The 21650-nt window shown below is 35.3% G+C and overlaps 1 protein-coding gene across 6 annotated transcripts; it reads right to left on the bottom strand.

The window, feature by feature from the left end:
• Positions 1–89: 89 nt before the first annotated feature.
• On the bottom strand, positions 90–18938 carry Tlr3 (toll like receptor 3). 6 transcript variants are annotated; one of them, XM_078031063.1, is made up of 10 exons: positions 18756–18938; positions 18361–18468; positions 18207–18276; positions 16708–16787; positions 16526–16591; positions 8595–8736; positions 7936–8383; positions 6238–6429; positions 1983–3835; positions 90–1758 (listed from the first exon to the last, which is right to left on the bottom strand). In XM_078031063.1, exons 7-10 carry the CDS (start codon positions 8377–8379, stop codon positions 1530–1532), a joined length of 2718 nt encoding a protein of 905 aa, XP_077887189.1. In that variant the 5' UTR covers positions 8380–8383; positions 8595–8736; positions 16526–16591; positions 16708–16787; positions 18207–18276; positions 18361–18468; positions 18756–18938; the 3' UTR covers positions 90–1529. The 6 variants fall into 6 exon arrangements, with proteins under 6 accessions (XP_077887189.1, XP_077887190.1, XP_021584703.1 ...); XM_078031064.1 differs by lacking the exon at positions 16526–16591; XM_021729028.3 differs by lacking the exon at positions 18207–18276.
• Between the last annotated feature and the right edge of the window lie 2712 nt (positions 18939–21650).

Below are 21650 nucleotides of genomic sequence, written 5' to 3'. Positions count from 1 at the left end.
TTGTGCCATTTGATCAACTATCCTATAAGTACACAAGAAAATCAGAGCAAAATTATTTCCTCCCCTGCTTTTCACAAATCAACAAATAATTTATAAAAATAATTTATTTAGAAATATTTTAATGAAGAACTATGAATTTTGATACAAAACATACAAAGTGTATTAAGAAAACAAGGATTTGTGATTTTTATCTTATGATGCAAAAACAGGATTATATCGGTTAAAAACAAATCTTATCTAAAATGCTATAAAACAAGTGTCTGAGGTGTTAGGCTGGCAAATAATGTGAAAGTAAAATCATTCCTTCATACGCTTAAATTCTACACTCTCAGAACCAGCAGTGCTGAGTTATTTATTCCAAGTTCATGTGAATTTAGTCCCGAGAATACTAATGTATTTAAATCAAAATGGGACAGCTTAGATGCTTCCTAACTTTCACAGACAAAAGAGCATTTCAAGTGCAGAAATTAGCATTATAACTTTGATTCTTTCCTACATTTGAATACCAGAACTATGAATATTCCAAAAAGTTTGTCACACCTATTTCTAATAACTAGACTCTTTTCATTATAAAACAAGACAAGATTTTTTTTGTTTTATTGTAAAACAAAAATAAAACTTAAAATAATACTCTTTCTAGATAGCTAGGGATTAACTCACATACAGCATATTATCTTATGGTGCAATAGTACATTCCATGTAAATATACTATACCATACTCATCATCAGAAACTTCTTATTTGTCATCATCATTTTCAAGATTGGGAATCAAAGAATCCCAGTAGGACCAAGTGATTTGACCAGCATCATCTCCTGAGTCTGTGACTAGGGAAGAAAATTCTTTGTTTCCACAAAGCCAATCTACTTACTGACTAACAGGGAGTAAGCCTTTCTATGCTATTTTTAAGTAATAGTATTGTTTCTACTCTCCTGGAGCAGAAACTCATGCATTGGAAAAATACAAGTAACTATTTCTTGCAATATTTATTTCATGAATTTTCCCAAACTCAATTGTAAGAGATTTCTTCCCCTTGGCTATGCAAATTTAAAGGGGTTTTTCACATTGAATAAATTAATAGTGGTATACTCAAATACAAAGTTTTTCAACTGAAAAATTAATGTAACTAAGCTTTTCTAAACTTTTACTCTTTTGCAATTGAAATAGCCTTAAGCTCATTAAAACAAATATCTTTCAAAGTGTATCCAACATTAATTATTTCAAAACCACACAAAACTTTAACTTTCTTAAAAGTGAGGACTATTTTTAAATGATTTCAAGTTGTGATGGGTCTCAATGACCAACTGTGCCTTCATTTGCAGGGAAGGTGCTTATTAGGGGTTTATTTGGGTTAGATCAAGCAGCTCTCCACATGAGGCCTGAAACAGGGAAATACATTTCCATGGAAGAGCTAGAACTGTGATGTAACACCATCACCTGTACCAGATTACTTTCTAGTAAAACTTAAATTTACCATGGGACTTTTTAAATTGAAAAACTACCCTTTAGATAATTTAATCTCTAAATAAACTTAATGCACTAAATTTCGGGATCCAAGCGCTACTTGCAATTTATGATGAAAGGCATTTATCCGTTCTCTCTGAACTGGCCAGTTCAAGATGCAGTGAGATTTAAACATTCCTCTTCGCAAACAGAGTGCATGGTTTAGTTTATAATCCGGAATCTCCTCAAGAAAAATCAATATAATGGAATCCAGATTTTGTTCAATTGCTTGCTGAACTGCATGGTGTACCTTGAATCTAAGCAAAATAATAAATAAATAAGTTAAATAATCAATATACAGTTTCGAACAGCCAAAAGTTCAACAATTGGAGATTGTTTCTGGAATCTGCTTCAATCTGCCACTAAAAATCAGGATTCTTAAAAGTTTTATTTTCAAAATTCTTTGAGCTGTTAAGTAGTAATACTAGAAAGTTTAATTGAAAAACAAGTGCATATTTAAAATTTCACAATGTTTACCTACCTTTTGCATAATGGATCTTTTAATAGATGCTGTGTAATAACAAAAATAATTTTTCTGCTCCTTTTAATGCTATTAACAATTGCTTCAAGTCCAAGGACACCTGCCTCAAAGTCCCTTTCTTCCAGACAAAATTTGAGAGATTGGTCTTTTTCTTCCATTGAGGAGAAGTGTTCCCAGACCCAATCTCTATCTTTATGGGCATGAATTATATACGCTGTATATTCAAACTTCTCTGATTGTCCATCTATTTCCTTGAAACCAAGAACTCGGTGTACTGAAACATTCCAATAAAACGATATCCTCCAACCCTCCAGGTGGATAAGTAGTACAACAATGATAAAAATCAATATCATGCTGGTACTGATCATGAACAGGAGTTCAAAGGGGGCACTGTCTTTGCAGGATGATGTATCAAAAAGCATCACTGGGAATCCATGATATTGAGGTGGAGTGTTGCAGAGGTAATGCCTTGATAGCTCAGAGATGTTAGTATGGGTCTGATTGATCCAGTTAACAAACCAGGCAATACTTTCACAGGTACAATCAAATGGGTTAAAGCTCATATCTAAATCACTCAGGTTCTTAAAAACTGGCCCAAACACATTCTTTTCAACTGATGTTATGAGGTTCTTCTGAAGGTTCAGGAACTTTAGAGACACCTGGTCATCAAAGACAGACGGTGGAAGTACATTTAAATTATTCAGTCCCAAATTGATGCTTTTGAGTTCAAATAAGTCTTTGAACACCTTGACTGGGATTTCATCAAAGCCATTAGACTCTAAATTCAGGATGTGGAGGTGAGAAAGACCCTTCAGAAAATGAACAGGACCACCAGGGTTTGCATGTTTCCACAGCCGTGCTAAATTGTTATGCTGCAAATCCAGAATTTCTAGCTTCTCAAGACCCTTCAGTAGTTCATCGTTTATATTGGCTATGTTGTTGTTGCTTAGATCCAGAATGGTCAAGTTATGAAGAGGGCTGAAAGGTGAAGGGGAGTTCTCCAGATTTCTCAGGGCCACCCTCCGGAGCATAAGTCGTTGAAGGCTCGGAACAAGAGCAAAGGAGTTGCTAGTCAGTTGTAGGTATTTGTTGTAGGAAAGGTAGATTTCATAAATATTTTCTAGACCTCTCCATTCCTGGCCTGTGAGTTCTTGCCCGATTTCATTAAGGCCAAGGTCAAGCACCTTTAGGTGGCCCAACCAAGAGAAAGCACCACTCTCTATTTTTGAGATTTTGTTTTTGGTTAAGTTGAACAAGAGTAAAGGAGAATGAGCAAGTGATGAAAATGTTTCATTGGTTAGAGTTTGCAAACTTGTGAAAGAGTTGGATAGAATTAAGTATCTCAGATTTACCAATCCAGTGAACATATTGCTTTTGATGCCAGGAAGATTATTATCTTCCATATTAAGGTACTCCAAACATTTTAGCCACTGAAAGGAAAAGTCATCAATCTGGGGAAGCGAAGCAAGGGAAATCCCTTGTTTAGTAAAAGATCGCTTCAAATTCAGGTATCTCACATTGGAAAGTCCATAAAAGGAGTGAGAAGACAAATGCTGTATATTATTGTACTCCAGGAAGAAATATTTCAGATGCGAAAGCCAAACAAAGGAATTGTTACCCATCACGTTTAAGTTGTTGTGGGAAAGATTGAGCATGGTGAGATTTGTCTGTTGGAGTCCAGAGAACGTCATGTTGCTGGTTCTGTACAACTGGATGTTACTCAGAGAGAGATTCTGGATGCTCGTGCTTGATAATTCCAAACACAGCTTCTCTGTGAGACTGGGGCCCAGTTGGACATTGTTCAAGGAGAGGCCAAACAGTTTTCCAATTGCGTGAAAACATCCTGGAGAGAACTAAAGATGGAGAGGGGAAAAGGTTAATAACCACCACAATCTATAAACAGGCTCTAAACTGGGCAAGGTGGCGCACACCTGTAATCTCAGCAGATCAGGAGGCTGAGGCAGGAGGATTATGAGTTCAAAACCAGCCTCAGCAAAAGCGAGGCACTAAACAACTCAGCGAGACTCTGTCTCTAAATAAAATACAAAATAGGGCTGAGGATGTGGCTCAGTGGTTGATTGTCCCTGCGTTCAATCCCCTAAAAAAAAAAAAAAAAAAAAAAAAAAGACTCTGTGTGACCCTTGGAAAACTTAAATGTGGTTCTTTATTGGGTCTCCCTTCCCCTTCCACTACATTCCCTTGGGCAAGGCATCTCTCTCCATTCCTCAGAGCTTTTTCCTGACTCTGTCCCTGTACCATCCACTTGCTCCAGTCTCTCACCTCCCCAGGCCACTGGCCACTTCTCTTCAGTGTTCAGAGCTCAGTTTAGATGCCACTTCTTCAGGGGGTTGTCCCAGATCTCCTATTCGAGACTCGTGGTACTTTTTTTTTTTTTTTTTACTTTATCCCACTGATACAACTGTAACTAATGAATTATCTGTGAAGTCACCCCTGGGGCAGATCCTGGCTTTATCTTGGTGACAGCCTGTCAGTGAACGTTATGGAGGGAAATAACGGACAGCTTTTATCATGAAACAGCGACACACCTTTCATGTTTTCTACCCAGGTTTTCTCCTGACTTTATTTTACTATACTGTTTCCAACTCCCTTCTGCCTGCTCCCACTTCCCTATCAGAAACCTTATCTGTTTGGGGACTCAATGCTGGGCCATGAGATGAGATGGAGGGTGACAAGGAATCCAGAGAGGACTGTCTGAGGAGTCCCTGGCAGTTAAACCCACCAGGGGAGCCAGAGCAATCTGATTGCTAATGTGTTACTTGTGAGAGGTCTGGGTGATAGAGAAAAACGTGAAAAAAAGCGTGCTTCCTCGAAAATAACAGAAATTAGAATGCAAAGCAGGAATGATTAAATGAAATAAATTATTGTTAAATTCAATATGATACATCTACGTGGTAGCATTATTTTGTCACCATTAAAATTAAATTTTTGAACAGTTCTTAATTGCATGGGAGATGAGTATGACATGACACTAACTTTAAAGAGCAGGAAGCATTCTTACCCTCAGGAGGCAATGTAGCACAGCTGGTGAGAACATGGGCTCTGGTCACACTGCCAGGAACCCAGCTCTATAATCAGCTGGGTTCTGAAGGACCCTGGATAGGTCACTTTTCCTTTCTTCATCTCAGTTTACTCTTATGCAAAACGACCATCAGAGTGAGTTGATTAAAACAATTATATACATAAAATATTAAAAATAATTTGTCACATGCTTGGCACTCTGTTAGGTACTGTGTAAATTTTAGTTGTTGCTGTTTTTTTTTCTCATAATTATTTGGATAATAATTATGAATATACCCAAATGCTAAGTGCTTGTTTCTGATTATAGATTTCTGAGTGATTTTTATTAGCCTTCATTTTTCTTACCCCTTATTATTTACATATTTTATGTGATGATGACAATAAATTTCAATTTTAAAAAAAATGCTGTTTAAAGAATAAAATGAGTAGCTTGCTCAAAAATATTTCCTTGTCATCTCAGGATAATTTTGAACAGTCTTTTCATTTGAAAAATAATATAGCTTTTGAGAAGCTGTTCTAGCTAAGAACTTCCAATCTTTCTTAGCCTGTAAAAGTATAAGACATGTGTAAAATACAGACACAGCTGTGTATGAAAATAGTTCAACTTAAATAGTTAACTAGAATACTACATTAAAGGATATTATAAACACAGTACAAGCTATCATTTCTTGAGCTCTTACTATACAACAGGCACTGTACTAAATTCTTTACTATGTGGTTCTATGAAGTACAGTTATTTTTATACCAGTTTGAAAGCTGGGAGATTGAAGCAGAGAGAAATTGAATAACTTGCTTCCATTACATCACTAAAAGATTAAAGTCCACACAGAGGAACAGCTGGCTCAACTCTAAGACCTGTGCTCTTAGCCATTATACTATTGTATTTCTTTCAGAGATTTTGTGAGATAGAGAATATTATTTCCACTTTAAAGGTAAGGAAAATAAGATCAGTAATTTTCTCAAGGTCAAAGAATAAAATGGCATAAGGATTTTAACACGGTGCTGTTTGGTGGCAGAGCCTCATCTCCTAACCACTACCAAAACTCTGTCTTGACATTGGTACCAACATCCCTAAGCAATAAGTGTGCAGCATTTCTGGAAGATATTGTGAAGGTTACAAATTTTTTTTTCCTCCAAAATTCTTTAGCGTCCTACTGTGACACAGGAGAGATGATACTGATTAAAAGACAGAAAACAAAATAACTTTACTTCTTACCTCTTTAATTTGATTTGATGACAACTCTAATTTTTGTAAAGAAGAATTGCCAAGGAAATCAAATTCTTCACTTCTTAGAGCACGAATTTTATTATTTGATAATATAAGCTCTTGGAGATTTTCCAGTTGGAGATGAGTTCCTAATTTTGTAGATGATAAACCATTATGAGACAGGTCTAATACGATCAAATTCTGAGCACAAAAGAAAAATAATACATATGTTAGAGTCTCACTTTTAAAAATAGCTCCTCTAAATTTAAGTCAATCTCAGAAATATCTCAATATCAAAATGTCACCTATTGTTTTATAGAGAACCAGTAATGGGAGTATAAATCACATTGGTGGTGATTAAAAACACCATTGTTGCAAGGATTTGTTTCTTCCTTTAAAGTCACTTTATTTATCTTACCAAAATAAAAGCTTATTTATTTATTATAGAAAAAAATCATAATTTATTTAAATAAGTATTTATGATACAAGGAATATCCATGTGGCTTATCTAACATGCAGTCTTATGCATTAACCTTGAAAATAAATAACAGAAAAAGAATAACATTTACTTTAATAAACACGTGTAAAGCTTTGCCATCCATAAAATTCTGGAAAGATTTTTGTGCTGAGAAATATTTGAAGTTATATAAATTTGGGGTCATAACTAACACAGAAATATTAAATTTGTTTTTTCAGTATTGGGAGTATTTATCATTTTATCTTACTTTTGAACATGTTAACTTCAAACTCAGGTAAAAGGTAAAAAAACCCCATAGTATCCATTAGGGAAAGAAATCTAATGTAATCCCCATTAAAGAGAATAAGGCTTTTATTTATGTTTTTAAAAGAAAAATAACATTTTTGTCAATAATTTCTTAAGTCAGATTTTGAAGTATTTGTGTCCAAAGACATTTCATCCACAAGAAAATTTAAGAAGGCACAAGAAAAGATTTAGAATAGCTAGTCAACAAATCACCTTATTAAGGTTTCTCGGCATATTTAAATTTGTATGTTGCTCTTGGCCTCTAAGGAGGTAGTATGCTCCATTTTTTTTTTAATAAGGCATATGAAGAAAACAAAAAGACTAGAAAATGACTTTAAGAAGACACTTAAAAATTGCTTCAGAAGTATAGATAAAAACACATGTTAGTTCACTGATTTCAAATTCAAGCAAGGTGCTGAAAAGAAAGAAGTAGTAGCTATTGAAAACGTTGATCCTTTGAGGAGATTCCTTCAATAACAAGTAGATAATTTTTAGTGAACATTGTGTTTATCATTGTATCAACTCACTAGCTTTTTTTAAAGTCAGAATTTGGACCCAACATTTTTTTTTCACTACCTTAGATACTAAATCATCAGCTTTGTGAATTTATTTTCCGGGATCCTCATGAAACTATCCGATGTTTCTTTCCTATTAGATGACTCCTACTTTTTCTATCTCAGTCCATATTTTGGGAGTAAGCAAAAGAGGTAGATTTCTTTAAAATTAAGGTTGAAACTGATTTAAGATTATAATTTTGAAAACGGCTTCAAAACCAATGGCAAAATCTGCGTATGAGTCCCCCCAGTCCCAACTGGGTAAACCATATTCCTTACTCTTATCTTGATACTTAGGAAGTGTAAGGCCATGAATAAATTTCTTGAAAACTTAACACTGGACAGCGTAACTTCACATTTCTGAGATAGAAATGGTCATTCCCACCTTACCTTCTGGTTTTTAAAAGGGTTGTTTTCAATTTTCTGGATTGAGTTGGACCTTAGATGGAGCTCCGTCAAGTTCAAGCAGAAGGCAAACGTTGTATCAGAAACGTGAGATAGCTCATTGTGTTGGAGGTTCAAAATTTTAAGCCACGGGAGATTTTGGCACAATTCTGGCTCGAATTTTGAAATGCTATTAAATCCTCCATCCAAGATGGTAAGTTGGTTATATCTTGTAAAGTTGGCAGGTGGCAATCTTCTGAGTTGGTTATGGGAAAGGTTCAATGTGGTTATGTTTACTGGGAGGTCATTGGGTATTTCAGTCAACTTTAGATGACTGCAGTCAGCTTCCTCATGTCTCACAGTGCATTTGTTGGTGGAAGATGTACACAGAATCCAATGGGGCCACAGTCCCCAAAAGAAGTAGATACGATAAGGTAAATGCAGCCTCATGATTCTACCCAATGAAAGAAATATGAAAAAAACAATGGACAACATTATTAATACATGCTTTCACATGCATTGGTATATTCCGTGTAAAATACATAACCAAAACATGACTATGTATGATGTTATTTACCCACGACTTTTATGCTATATATTATACAAGTAGTATACCACACAGAAATAATTCAAATAGCACAGAAAGATGAAAAAGAGAAACATACCAACTCCTTTCTTGTCCTGTACCTCTACGCCAGTTGCAATCTTCAAAAGTAAGCTCTCTTGACAGTTTCTATTTTAAATTCTCATGATCCCCTTCAGAAACTTATCCTTTTATCTTCGCTGACGTTGAGCCTTTACTTCCCACTATAAAAACAGAGAACATAATCATACTCCTTCCTTATTCTGTTCACCATTTATCCTCAGTGATTGTTTATTTAATCTATTGTGTCATTTATAATTTTGAAGACTATATCTAAAATGATAAATCAGCCAACTTTAGTCAAAATCTTTATTTTAGTCAAAATTTTTATTTTAGTGAAATAAAAATTATTTCATTGACACAAAATAATCGTACCTATCTATAGGGTAAAACTGTGACATTTCAATACTCAGATCAGAGTAACTGGCATACCCATTACCTCAAACATTTATTATTTCTTTGTGTGGAACATATTCAAAATCCTTTTTACAAGCCATTTTGAAATATGCAACTACTTTATTGTCAATCACCATTATCCTACTGAGCTACATAGAAAGTCTGAAATTACTCCTGCTGTCCAGCTCCACCCTTGGACTTGCTAACCACCCTCTCTCCCTACTCCACTCCCTACCCTTTCCAGCCTCTGGCAACCAATGGTCTATAATTCCATGAAATCAACTGTTTTCACTTTGACGTGTAAGTGAGAACATAAGGCATTTGTTTTTCTGTGTCCGACTTATTTCACTTAACGTAATGTCCTCCAGGCTCATAGAACATAATGGGCATCCATGGTTTTACTGACTTTAATTATGCACTTTTTTTCCCCACTAAGAAATTTAATTACACTATTTCCTCATTCTCTTCCCAACTTTTCTTTAGTTTTAAATTTTAATGTTTTATTTATAATCTTGAAGAGTATACCTAGAATTATATTTCTTGTGCAACCAGCTTTACACAAAAATCTCCTGGGACCTCATTCTGTGATACAAGAAATGCACGCTCTTGTGTTTTCTCCACATTTCTTCCATCCTAAAACTGTCAGCTATACCACTGCTTGATATTGTCATGATAAGAAATGTTAGCATTCATCCTGAAAGTACGACTAAACATGCAATACTTAGTCTAGATTAATTTGAAAAATCTAAAGTTAACAAATGTCATTTACAACTATATAAGTATATATTTATTGTAGCTTCAGTAAAACTCAGAGAAACATAAAGGTTAAGAGGACAGACCCTGGAGTTACCTCAACTGCATTCTGTTCTTGGTGCCTCTGCTTTGTAGCCTTTGGTAAATTAGTTCATTTCTCAGGTCTTAGTTTTCTCCTTCATAGGGTGTTATGAGGATGAAAGGAAGTAGTATAGCCTAAGAGTACTTGGCATAAAGCAGAAATTATAGTAATTTCTAATACTATTACATCAGTGTGATAATCTCATGATCTCTATATAGATAATTACGACTTTACAACTATGTTCTATTTGGTAAAATTGTCACTTTATAGAGAAAGCTTACAAAAAAGACAGTATGTATAATGAGATTTTCACAACTAACCACTAAACAAGAAAGCAATAGTAGAGAGCACCAATATGGTCAACTCACTGAAATTCAAAGAACTTCAAGAATGGTGAAAAGGATTCCAAAAGCTTCTTATTAACTGGACCTTGGATTAGGGGAAGAGTACACCACTGGCTGCCTTCATAGGTTGAGCAGCAACCAGCATTCTCCCTGGACAATTTCAATCACTCTTCCTACAAGGAGATCCATGTCTTTCAAACTGGTCTGCTTTCAATTTCATTTTAAAGAATGAAAAAAACATCCTGGGTTGTGAGGCATCCATGGGTCACTCAGTATTTGCTAGTATAACATCAACAAAATCCAAAGGGCTTTGGAAGTTTTAATGATAACATTTATATAGTGAATAAATAATATTTCTCATGAAAAATTACATAACTACTTTAATATTTTTACTGGTGATTCTTATAAATGAAATAAATCCCATTTGATGTTTTAAATGGGTGCTTTAAGGAGCCTAAATTACCAATCACAGCTTTACACATAGAGATGAAAGGAAGTAAGATTTTAATTTATGGGATCTTTGCACTCAATACAGTTTTTAAAGAATAAATACTGCCCATAAATAAAACAGAAGTGCAGAAGTGTACAGTGAGTGCAAAAGATGTCACCTTATGCCTCTTAGCAGATGACCCTATGAAGGCAACATGGATTATTCCCCGTTTTAACTAACCAATTCTTCGGAATAATGTCTTCTTTAGTTCACTGTTTGAAACTTGACTTCCTTAAAGTCTATCATTCCCCCTGTTTAAGTCTTGTTAAAGTAAGCACTCATCTACCCTCTTAATCATAGGCTGAATCACCAGTTTGAATAAATGGGTAAATGGATGGATGGATGGGTAGGTGGGTAGGTGGATGGATGGGTGGGTGGGTGGATGGGTGGAGGGGTAAGTGGGTGTGTGGATGGATGGGTGGAGGGGTAAGTGGGTGGGTGGATGGATGAGTGGAGGGGAGGGTGGGAGGGTGGATGGATGGGTGGAGGGGTAGTTGGGTGGGTGGATGGATGGGTGGAGAGGTAAGTGGGTGGGTGGATGGATGGGTGGAGAGGTGGACTGATGGATGGATGGATACATATAGCTTGCTGCATGGCTGTCATCACAAACTCTATTGCACTGCACTCTTGGGTTGATGTCACTCTCTTATGGATTTCAGTATATTTTCTCTTGAAATATTTTTTTTTCTGACTGGAGTACCTCCTTGAGAAGTTCTTCTGCTGACACCCCTGTCTTGCTTTTGTTCCTTTTGTCTTCAGTGATTTCGATGTATAGGCTATATGAAGTTTTGATGCATAATAATAAAGGCATTATTTCACTGCCTTCCAGTGTCCAGGGTGGTAAGAAGTCTGATGATGCCCATCTGATTTTCCTTCCTTAACATAAAGGACATCTTTATTGCATTTCTGTTTTTCACTATAAAAAATTTTTTATTGTCTTTATCTTCAGTAATGTAAAATTTCAAACTGTCTTTTCTTTAAAACATAGCTTATAAGCTCTACAGTATCTCAATGTGAAGTTTCATGTTTTCCTTAAACTTCTATAATTTCTTTTTTCTATTATTACTTGAATCATTTCCTTTCCTACTTTCCTATATTCTTTTCTTAGGAACTACATTTACTTAGACAATGACCCTCCTGTGTATCCTCTGCATACATAAATTTTATATTTCCTTTCTTTTTGTCTTTTGTTTTATGTGCCTAGACCTGAGCTCAGCTTTTGCACACCAGGACCAACACTGTGGGTTTTTTGTTTGTTTGTTTGTTTAGATTTTAGCAATTATATTTTAAATATATACAGAACAGCTCACAAATCACAAAAGTAAAAGCTGATGAATATTCACAAAATAAGCATGTCCATGTAATCAACACTTGGATCAAGAAAAAAAGGATTATGACACCCAAGAAGCCTCATGATCCTCTCCAGTCATCACCTCCTCCTTCCCCAAAGCAAGAACTTTGTTATTTCCTATACAAAAGTTCAGCTGCTGTGTAGTACATGTTAATGAGCTTAATGCATTATACTCATCTTTCCTTAGCCACAGTTTCACCCTCTGAAGTTTCAGTTACTTGTGGCAAACCATGATATAAAAATATCACAATGAGGAATGAGGAATTAAGACGTTTTAGAGATTGAGCATACTAACATAACTTTTATTACAGAGTGGTGTTATAATTGTTCTATTTTGTTATTAGTTATTTTTATTAGTCTCTTATTGTGCCTAAGTTATGTATTAAATTTTATCATAGGTATGTATGTATAGAAAAAACTATAGTATATAGACATCATTCTGAAGAAGTCATTAATTACAAGTGGGGGGGAAATACACACATACACACACACACACACACACACACACACACACACACACACACACATATATGTCTCATAGCACGTTGCCTTGATCATTCCATAGTCACTTGCTGAGAGGCACAGGGTGACATCTTTTTCATTCAGCTTACCAAGCTCTGCTACACTCTTGTCATATTTATGGGCAGCATTAATTCTTAAAAGAACACAAAGGTCCCATAATAATAGCATTTGTTCATTTTCATTGCTATAGATATATCACAGTTAATTGTTTTTGTCCATTGTATTGATATTGACATTTTAAAATAAAAATATACAGCACCATTCAATAACATTATAGGGACCATGCTTGTGTTATCATATATCTACTCATTCATCCATCATCACTTCACAAACATGTACATTCTTAACTACAGTGTTTCTTGTTTATAGAGTTGTTCTTTAGATGTAGGATTCACATTTAATGAAATACACAAATATTCAGTGTACATCCTCTGAGTTCTGACTAATGCATACATCTGTGCAGTGCAAACCCTACAGTTTCCTCATCTCTTTTTGTTCCCACTCTTACTTCCTAGAGGTAGGCACTGTTCTTTTTCCCACTATCCATTCGTTTTCTGCGTCGTACACACATCATATTCATTCTCTTTCGTATGTTTTCTTTCACTCAGCATATTAGTTTTTAAATTTATCCACATTTATTATTTCTGTAAGTCGTCTTCCTTTATCTATGAACATATTCCAAAAACCCCAGTGGTCATCTGATACCACAGATAATATCAAACTCTCTGGATGTCACATTTTTTCCTACACATACAAACCTATAATAAAGCATAGTTTACAAATTAGGCACTGTGAGAAACGAACAACAATAACTAACAATAAAATAGAACAATTATAACAATATACAGATGCTCCTTAACTTACAATGAGATTATATTCCAATAAACCCATTGTAAGTTGAAAATACTAAAAGTAAAAAGCACTTTTAAATACACGTACCTTACTGAACATCATAGCTTAGCAACACAGTACACTATAGAATATTGATTATTAACATGATTATGTGGCTGACTGGGAGCTGCAGCTTTCTGCTACTGCTCAGCATTTCAATAGATTATTGTATTATATAATGTTAACCCAGATGAGATCAAATTCAAAATTAATTAGTGTTAGAGTCTGTAAACAAGTCAGGATGGCGCCTGGCAAAATGCCAGAGGGAGTGGTTTATGAAGTAACGCCAGCGAGCCATTAAGTGTGGAGATTCCTTATTGGTTGACTGCTGTATCTAGTTTATGTTAATTAAGATAAGCTGTGTGGAATGTATAAATACCTCTGTTGTCCTACAATAAACGGCTCCCACTCCTGCTATATCAATGTACACAAGTTTTTCGTCACCCCCGGGGTTATTTTGCTGCAGCCGGACTGCGGCAAATTAGTTTCTACTGAATGTGCATTGCTTTCATACCTTCATAAAGTAAAAAATGCTTTAAGCTGGGGACATTTAATAAATTTTTAAATAAAATTGCCAGCATTACTATTCTTGCATTTTGATATCATTAAGTAAAATCAAGTTTACTTGAAAATAAGCATTGTGATACTGTGACAGAAAATCTGATAACCAAGACAAGTATTAAGTGACTAATGGGTGAGTAGCCTATACACCATGGATACATGAGACAAAGTAATGATTCATGTCCCGATGGTACTGAGTGAGATAGCATGAAATTTCATTATGCTACTCATTATGCTACTTGGTAAGAATTTAAAACTTTCAAATTATTTATTTCTAGAATTCTCCATTTAATGTTTTCAGACTACAGTTGGCCATGGATAATGGTAACTACAGAGAGAGAAATTGCAGATAAAGAGGAAGTACTACATATTTTTTTCTTTCGCTTTTTTAATTGAGTAGCATACTTTATCCATGCTTATATAATAAGATGCCTGGATTGCTTGAAATTTCTCACCATTGTGAATAAAATTTGTCACAAACATTCTTGTACACATCTTCATAGACATATGTGTTCTGTATCGTTTGTATAAGTACTTAGAATTGGATGTTTGGGCCAATTGGTATGAACATTTGATACTGTTACTCCTTTCATTTTATCTTCCTTGTGAGTATGTATCCATAGGTAAATAATTTTTAATTTGCATTTTCCTGCTGACTAATCACATTTAAAAATCCCCTTGTGCTTATTGTCCATATATACTATTGTACACAAAAAGATTGTGTTCATTTATTCATTAGGTTGTTTTGAGATTAGTATTGTTATCAACTTTTTTATATATCTGGGTATCAGTCCTTTGTCAGATTCATATTTTCATGACATTTTCTTCCGGTTTGTGGCTTGCTTCCTTATTTTGTGAATGTCTTCTCAATTATGATGAAGTCGAATTTAACATTTTTTCTTCTATTTTTATTGCTTTCTGGGTCTTAAGCAACTTTGCTTACTCCCAAATTTTTAAGATATTCTTCTTTAAAAAATTATGATTTTTATCCAGGCATGGTGGCACTCGCCTATAACTACAGCAGCTCAGAAAGCTGAGGCAGGAGGATCTCCAGTTCAAAGCCAACCTCAGCAAAACAAGGCACTAAGCAACTCAGTGAGACCTTGCCTCTAAATAAAATACAAAATAGGGTTGGCGATGTGGCTCAATGGTTCCTAAATTCAATCCCTGATACCGTTGCCCTGCCCCCCACAAAAATTACCATTTTAGCTTTCATGTGAAATTCTGTGATTTCTGATAAATTAATATTCATGTATGGAGTGAAGCAGGAGTCAGGTTCATTTTTTTTTTCAAGTGTATATCCAGTTAGACGATAGTTTTAAAAAGACTTTTCCTTCTTGCTCCTGCATTGCTTCTGTGCCTTTCTTAAAAACCAAACACCTCAGTGTGGGTCTATTCCTGGGCTCTTGGCTCTCTTTTACTTTCTTTGTCAGTTTTATGTCAACACCACACTGTTTCGATGACTATAGTCTTTTTTGGGGGGGGGTATTGGGAATTGAACCCAGGGGCACTTAAGCACTGAGCCATGTCCCAGCCCTTTTTTGTATTTTATTTAGAGACAGTGTCTCACTGAGTTGCTTAGCATGACTAAGTTGCAGAGGCTGGCTTTGAACTGGTGATCCTCCTGCCTCAGCCTCAGAGCTGCTGGGATTATAAGTGTACACAGTGCATGGCTCATATAATTTTATAGTAAGTCTTGAAATCTGAAGTTTAAATCCTCTCATTTTGTTCTTCTTTTATCAAATCGCTTCTTCCATCCTGTGGCTGATGAGAATTATCTAATATTATTTACTTGTTAATCATTCCTCCTCACTAGAATGTAAAGATATAGTAGAGGCTATGGTTGCTTTTATTCCATATAGTATTGCCTGTTCCTACAAGAATGCCTGGAACATAGCTGTTTCATATATAAACAAATACCTGTTAAATAAATAGCTTTCCAATGGGGATTTAATCAGCTCAAGAAAACCACTCTTATCTTATTTTGGTGGGATGTATGTCCAACATAGTACTGTCTGATATATGATCAGCAACCTACTTTCACTTTGGAATATTTTTTAAAAAATGGAATGCATCCTCAGAGTGTGAAATGAATCAATGGTAATAATATTTAAATTGATTTCCCAAAAGATCTAATTCACGAAACAAGAATAAAGCCAGGTAAATTTCAGAGAATAAAATACTAATCAGTGACTAATTCTAGAAAAATAGAACTAGTCTGAGTATTTAGGAATTACACTAGTAAGTTTTACTGATATTTTAGTATAGTTCTCAGGGGAAATAAATAGCTTTTATAAATGAATATTCCAGCCTTTCAAGCCTTTATAATGCTGGCATTAAATATTTAAAGCTGCACATAATTTTTATATCCAAAGGTTTTGAAGAACATCATGACCTTGGGTACAAAGGATGCATGTTACCAATTTGCTCAGGGGCATGAAGAATGTGGGGCTGAAAGGATACATTCTGGAAATGAGGGACCGACTCCCCCCAGCTCACCTGTCTGAGATTCTCCCCAACATCTCCTCTCCTAGTACCATCAGGACTTACTACTTCTACCTACCTACTCAGAGGTACAGTCCTGCAATGTATTCTTCTTGTTCAGGAGATATTTATTCCTCTGGACCAGCTGTAGATAGAGACCAGAATTACCTAGAAGGACTAGTGCATTTACAAAGTATGTCTCTAAATGATAAAGACCTTCCCAGATCTGAAAACACACTTCATCTGAAGGGAAACACTTACCAAGTGATAAGCAGGATACATGAAAATACATGGAAAGGGTCTTGCAAAATTTCAGAATTGTGACCATTCACCAAAAAGTCCTGTAAGGAGAGAGATAATAGATTACTTCCAAAGGAAAGAGATCCTGATGGGTATAAAACTCTTCATCAGTCACACAAACCACTAGAAAACAATACAAATAAACTTTCAAAATGTTAGGGGAAATCATCTTGAATCTAAATTTCATGACCAGCTGAACAATGAAAGAAAAGGAAGTGGTATTTTGATATTGGCAAAGATTCACTAAGCTTATAACCATGTAATCTGCAGAGCACAGAGGACATGAACTTGCTGGGCACAGACAGACATTTGCCATGAACCTGCTGGGCACGGTGGCACATGCCTGTAATCCCAGCAGTCGATAGGGTGCTTGAGGCAGGAGGATCAAGAATTCAAAGCCTGTCTCAGCAATTTAGCGAGGCCCTAAGCAACTGAGACCCTGTCTCTAAATAAAATTCAAAAAAGGGCTGGGGATGTGCCTCAGGGGTTAAATACTCTTGAGTTTACTCCTCAGTACCAAAAAACAAAACAAAACCAAAAAACAAAAACAAAAACATCCAGAAAACAAAATAGAACTATAACCATTCAACCTGAAGGAAGAATTATTGCAAGACACACTTAAATAAATCAGACAAAAATACAGCTTAAGGATGAGATGAGAGTGAATAACTAGTTGCTATTGAATGAGATCAAGAGAAACAAAAAAAATGAAGGAAAGAAAGAAAAAAATTTCAAGGTGACTTGTAATTTTGGGAAGTTTTTTTAAGGTGCATAAAATTACTTTTCATTTTGATAGATGATAGTATTGTATTATGGTTAGGATCTGGAGTCTGGAGCCAGGATATGTGGAGTTAACTACTATTTACAGGTGAGTTTGTATGGTTTGGTTTGTAAACTTTATAATATTTTTTTCTAAGTTGATACACAGGTACCTATATGCAGACACATACTAGCACATAGTCACAACTGTAAAGTTGGAATTGCCAGAACTTTAATACCACTGAAAGCTGCCTCTATTTTCACCTATGTACCCCACAATTGCTGATGCTAATTTCTGATCTTTCTACACATCTGAACATCTTTCCAAATCTCATTTTCCATTATTAAATAAAAGCCATCTATGTGCTCTTAGGAACACCTGAAGAGTTTTTTTTTATTTTTCAAGCTCATTATTGAAAAGGACCAGCTCCTGTCTCCTTTCCAGTCAACAAAACTGAGAAATAGACAAAGTTTTCTAAATTCCTAGAATGTGACTTTTTTTAAAAAGTGTGACTTAAAAAAAAAAAAAAAGCTATTGCAAAATGACTTCCATAGCTTCCTTAATGTGTATTTCCAGGTACAGAGTTCTACAGAGAAAGAATTTAAAAACAATTTTTTAAATTGCTGCATAAAATGTTATATTATCTTAGATTTTTTTGCTATTATTTGTATTCTGATTTATGACACAGTTCTGTCCATACCTGTCTCATCCCATTTCTTCCATTTTCCTTGTTGAATGATTCTGACACGATTTCCAGCACCAAAGAAAGACTGATGAATGTTAAAATCAAAGTGAATTCTGGCTTTACTCAGCAAGAGAAATCCTGACCCCCCAAAAGAATTTAAAATATATACCTTCCCTTGATGACGGCTGCCGGTTCCTTGTTTTTCATGAGTTCACATCCAGACGTTTTTCATCGGGGAAATCTGCGTGGTGAGCTTACTGCCATCTCGAAAGTGAAACTGAAGTTTAAAAAAAAAAAATACAACAAGGCGTTTGTATTTGGTGCATTCAAAAGAGGGCAAAGGTAGTGGAGGGCTGGAGGGAGGGCGGCGGGGACAACCAGGACAATCTCGGTGCAGTGTAAATTGCTTCTTAAAAAACGTCTCATCTGAAAATATTTTGGTATCCTCTCCTGGATTTCATTGAAATGATCACGAATTTAACGATGGAGAAAGTTGAAAGGGTGGGAACCCGGGTTTACTCTGGGCGGGGCTGGAACTGCAGAAGTTAAGGAATAAAGTCTTACACTGGCAGTGAATCCTTCTACTTTTTGCAGACTGTGGCAACCGCTGTCCGATTTGAGTAGTGTGGGGTGAGAGGGATGGAAAAAGAAACTTCAGTCCCTGAGGGAATCTAAAGCACTTTCCCTTCGCTTATCGTGCTTTATCTTTTTTGCAGACCTGTGAAATAAGCAAGGCAGAATTTAACCTCTTGATCAAAGAGGAAACCAAGTTTCCCAACAGAGAAAGAGCTGGCTGTCACAAAGCCAAGAGCCAGTCCTAACTCATTCCAGTCCACTTTTCTAGTTGATACTTGTTAGAGATCAAATAGGTGTGTCCAGAGAAAGTTTAGATGCACTCTTTCATTCTCAATTAGCTTTGGTGACTCCAATTAGTGAAAGGAATGTGCTTCCAAGGAATGAACTCACACTCTTTTATTACTGTTGTACAATGATGTTTATAACCAGATTGTTATACAGTAAAATATAACAAGCAGAAGGAACTGTAGAGGACATCTAATTTAACATTCTTCTATGAGAAATGAGGAAAATGAAACCTAAAGAGGTGAGTGATTTGCCTAAGGACCTAACACATGTTACCACAATGGTTCTTTATGCAAACAACTTATAAAACAGTCTCAGAAATTTGAAATATGTAGATAACTTGAATTGATTGCAGAATTGATAAAAACGAAATAAGTTTCACCTTGGCAAATTATTCTCTTCTGACTCAGTCTTCACTCAACCACTCTGTAGTTACTAGGCTCTTGATCACACTTTTCTGATTTTTCAGTTATAACATCTATAAAATAATACCACAAGCAGCTATCCAGAGTAAACGATTGTCACCCACATCTACCCACTGGGATATGCAATAAAACCAATAGTCTTTAAAAGATTTCATCTCTGTGAGGTCTTTTAAGGCAGAATCATGTACATTCTTTGTATTATAACGCTCTAGCCATCCTTCTATGGTAGATTGTTGCTTTCGCCTCCAATGAGCCATGCTCCTTTTCAATATTCAACCATTATAAGGTCTTCTCCTACACTGACTCTGGGCTTGTCATGTGACTAGTTCGGGCCAATAGGGGATTAGAAAGTAGGAAGGTAAGACTGCTAACCGTGATTACCAATGCCTGATAAACACTTACATATTGGAATTCATCTTCTTGGAACACCTTCTCTAATATGCTTCCTTTTGGGAACTCAGCCTGTGCAAAGGATATGTGGGGAAGAATGGAGGCTCTAGCTACAGTTGCAACTGAGTTCCCAGAAGACAACTAGCTTCAGCTTGCTAGAAATATGAGCAAGTCAAATTGAGAATAGAACTTCTGATGCCAATTGAGTTACCCCAGTAATGTCAAATGGAACAGAAACAGGACTCCTCAATAAGTCCTACCAAAATTTCAGAAAAGCAAATGAATGATCGTGCTGCTTTAACTCAAAAATAATTTGGACTGGTATAGAATGTTTCATTAGATAAATCCAACACATTTCCTCCGAAACCTTTCACACCTATCTCTTATGTCTTATGTTTCCTTATGTGGGTTAGATTTTTCATAAAGTTGTTTGCCTAGCAAATGTCTTTCAATAAATAATTTTTATTAATGGTTTCATAATGCAATGATTGATTTAGACTTTTTAAAAATTTTCTAGTTGTGGTTGGACATAATGCCTTTATTTTATTTATTTATTTTTAGGTGGTGCTGAGGTTCGAACCCAGGGCCTCTCATATGCTGGGCCAGCGAGCCTGCTATTGCTGAGTCACAACCCCACCTCAGGTTTAGACTTAATGCTAGTTAAAATCCAGGTGTTCTTAGTACTCAATTCTTGCTCTTTTCTAAATACAACACAGGTCACTTTCTATCCAATGTACATTTCTTAATCATGCACTAACTCATTTAGGAATATGGCAGTAAGTGTTGCAGTAAAAATTTTTATTTTTCCCTTTATAAGAGAATTAAATAAAAAATGTGCTATATGCTCACGAGTATAAAATAACAAATCCAGTGTTTACTGTCACTTTACAGCATTATACATCAGCCAGTCTCAAAGTGATTGTGAAGCTACAGTATTGCAGCAGATCTACTGAATTCTAGAAGCCAAATTCCTTTAAATATACAATAAATTCCATTCTTTAACTGATGGGATTCTTTTTACATGAGAATTTTATAAGATAATGTGTACATAGAGTTTGGAAAAATAGCTTGAGAAAATAGAAATTTATAGATTCAGGAAGTGATAAATATTAATTTACCATTTATATATTTGTTAAACTACAAGGACATTGGTATCTTCTGCCTGCTACTAACAATAATTATTAAATAATAATTATAAAACAGTAACTATTTTTAAATAACATTTTAAAAACAGTTTAATTATAGGCAAATAATTTTTTATAATTAAGGGTAATATATATCTAGTGGGAACCTTTTAATTATGAGCTTGATTATCCTTTTCATTATTGTCATTATTAAAATCTGCAATACTACATTGCAGAAGACTCTATGGAACAATCTTTACAATCTTCCATATGGATTAAATAAGACATCAAAATTATATCATTGCAGCCAAGTGCAGTGGTGCATGCCTCTAATCCCAGCTGCTTGGGAGGTTGAGGCAGGAGGATTTCGACTTCAAAGCCACCCTCAGCAAAAGTGAGGCGCTCAGCAACTCAGTGAGTACTTGTCTCTAAATAAAATACAAAATAGAGCTAGGGATGTGGTTCAGTGGTTAAGTACCCCTGAGTTTAATCCCCAGTCCTTAAAAAAAAAAGCATCAATTAAAAAAATTATATCATTTCAGCTTTTGACCACATATATAGAGAATTGAAATTGTGGGGCAAATAGGAGACTTTTTTCCTCAATGCATCTATTTGAAAAGTCACGTTAATATTGAGTAGTAATTACACTTTGTCCAACT

The sequence above is a fragment of the Ictidomys tridecemlineatus genome, chromosome 14, assembly GCF_052094955.1.
Source record: "Ictidomys tridecemlineatus isolate mIctTri1 chromosome 14, mIctTri1.hap1, whole genome shotgun sequence".
Taxonomy (NCBI): domain Eukaryota; kingdom Metazoa; phylum Chordata; class Mammalia; order Rodentia; family Sciuridae; genus Ictidomys; species Ictidomys tridecemlineatus.
This window is presented reverse-complemented; position numbering and strand designations above follow the sequence as displayed.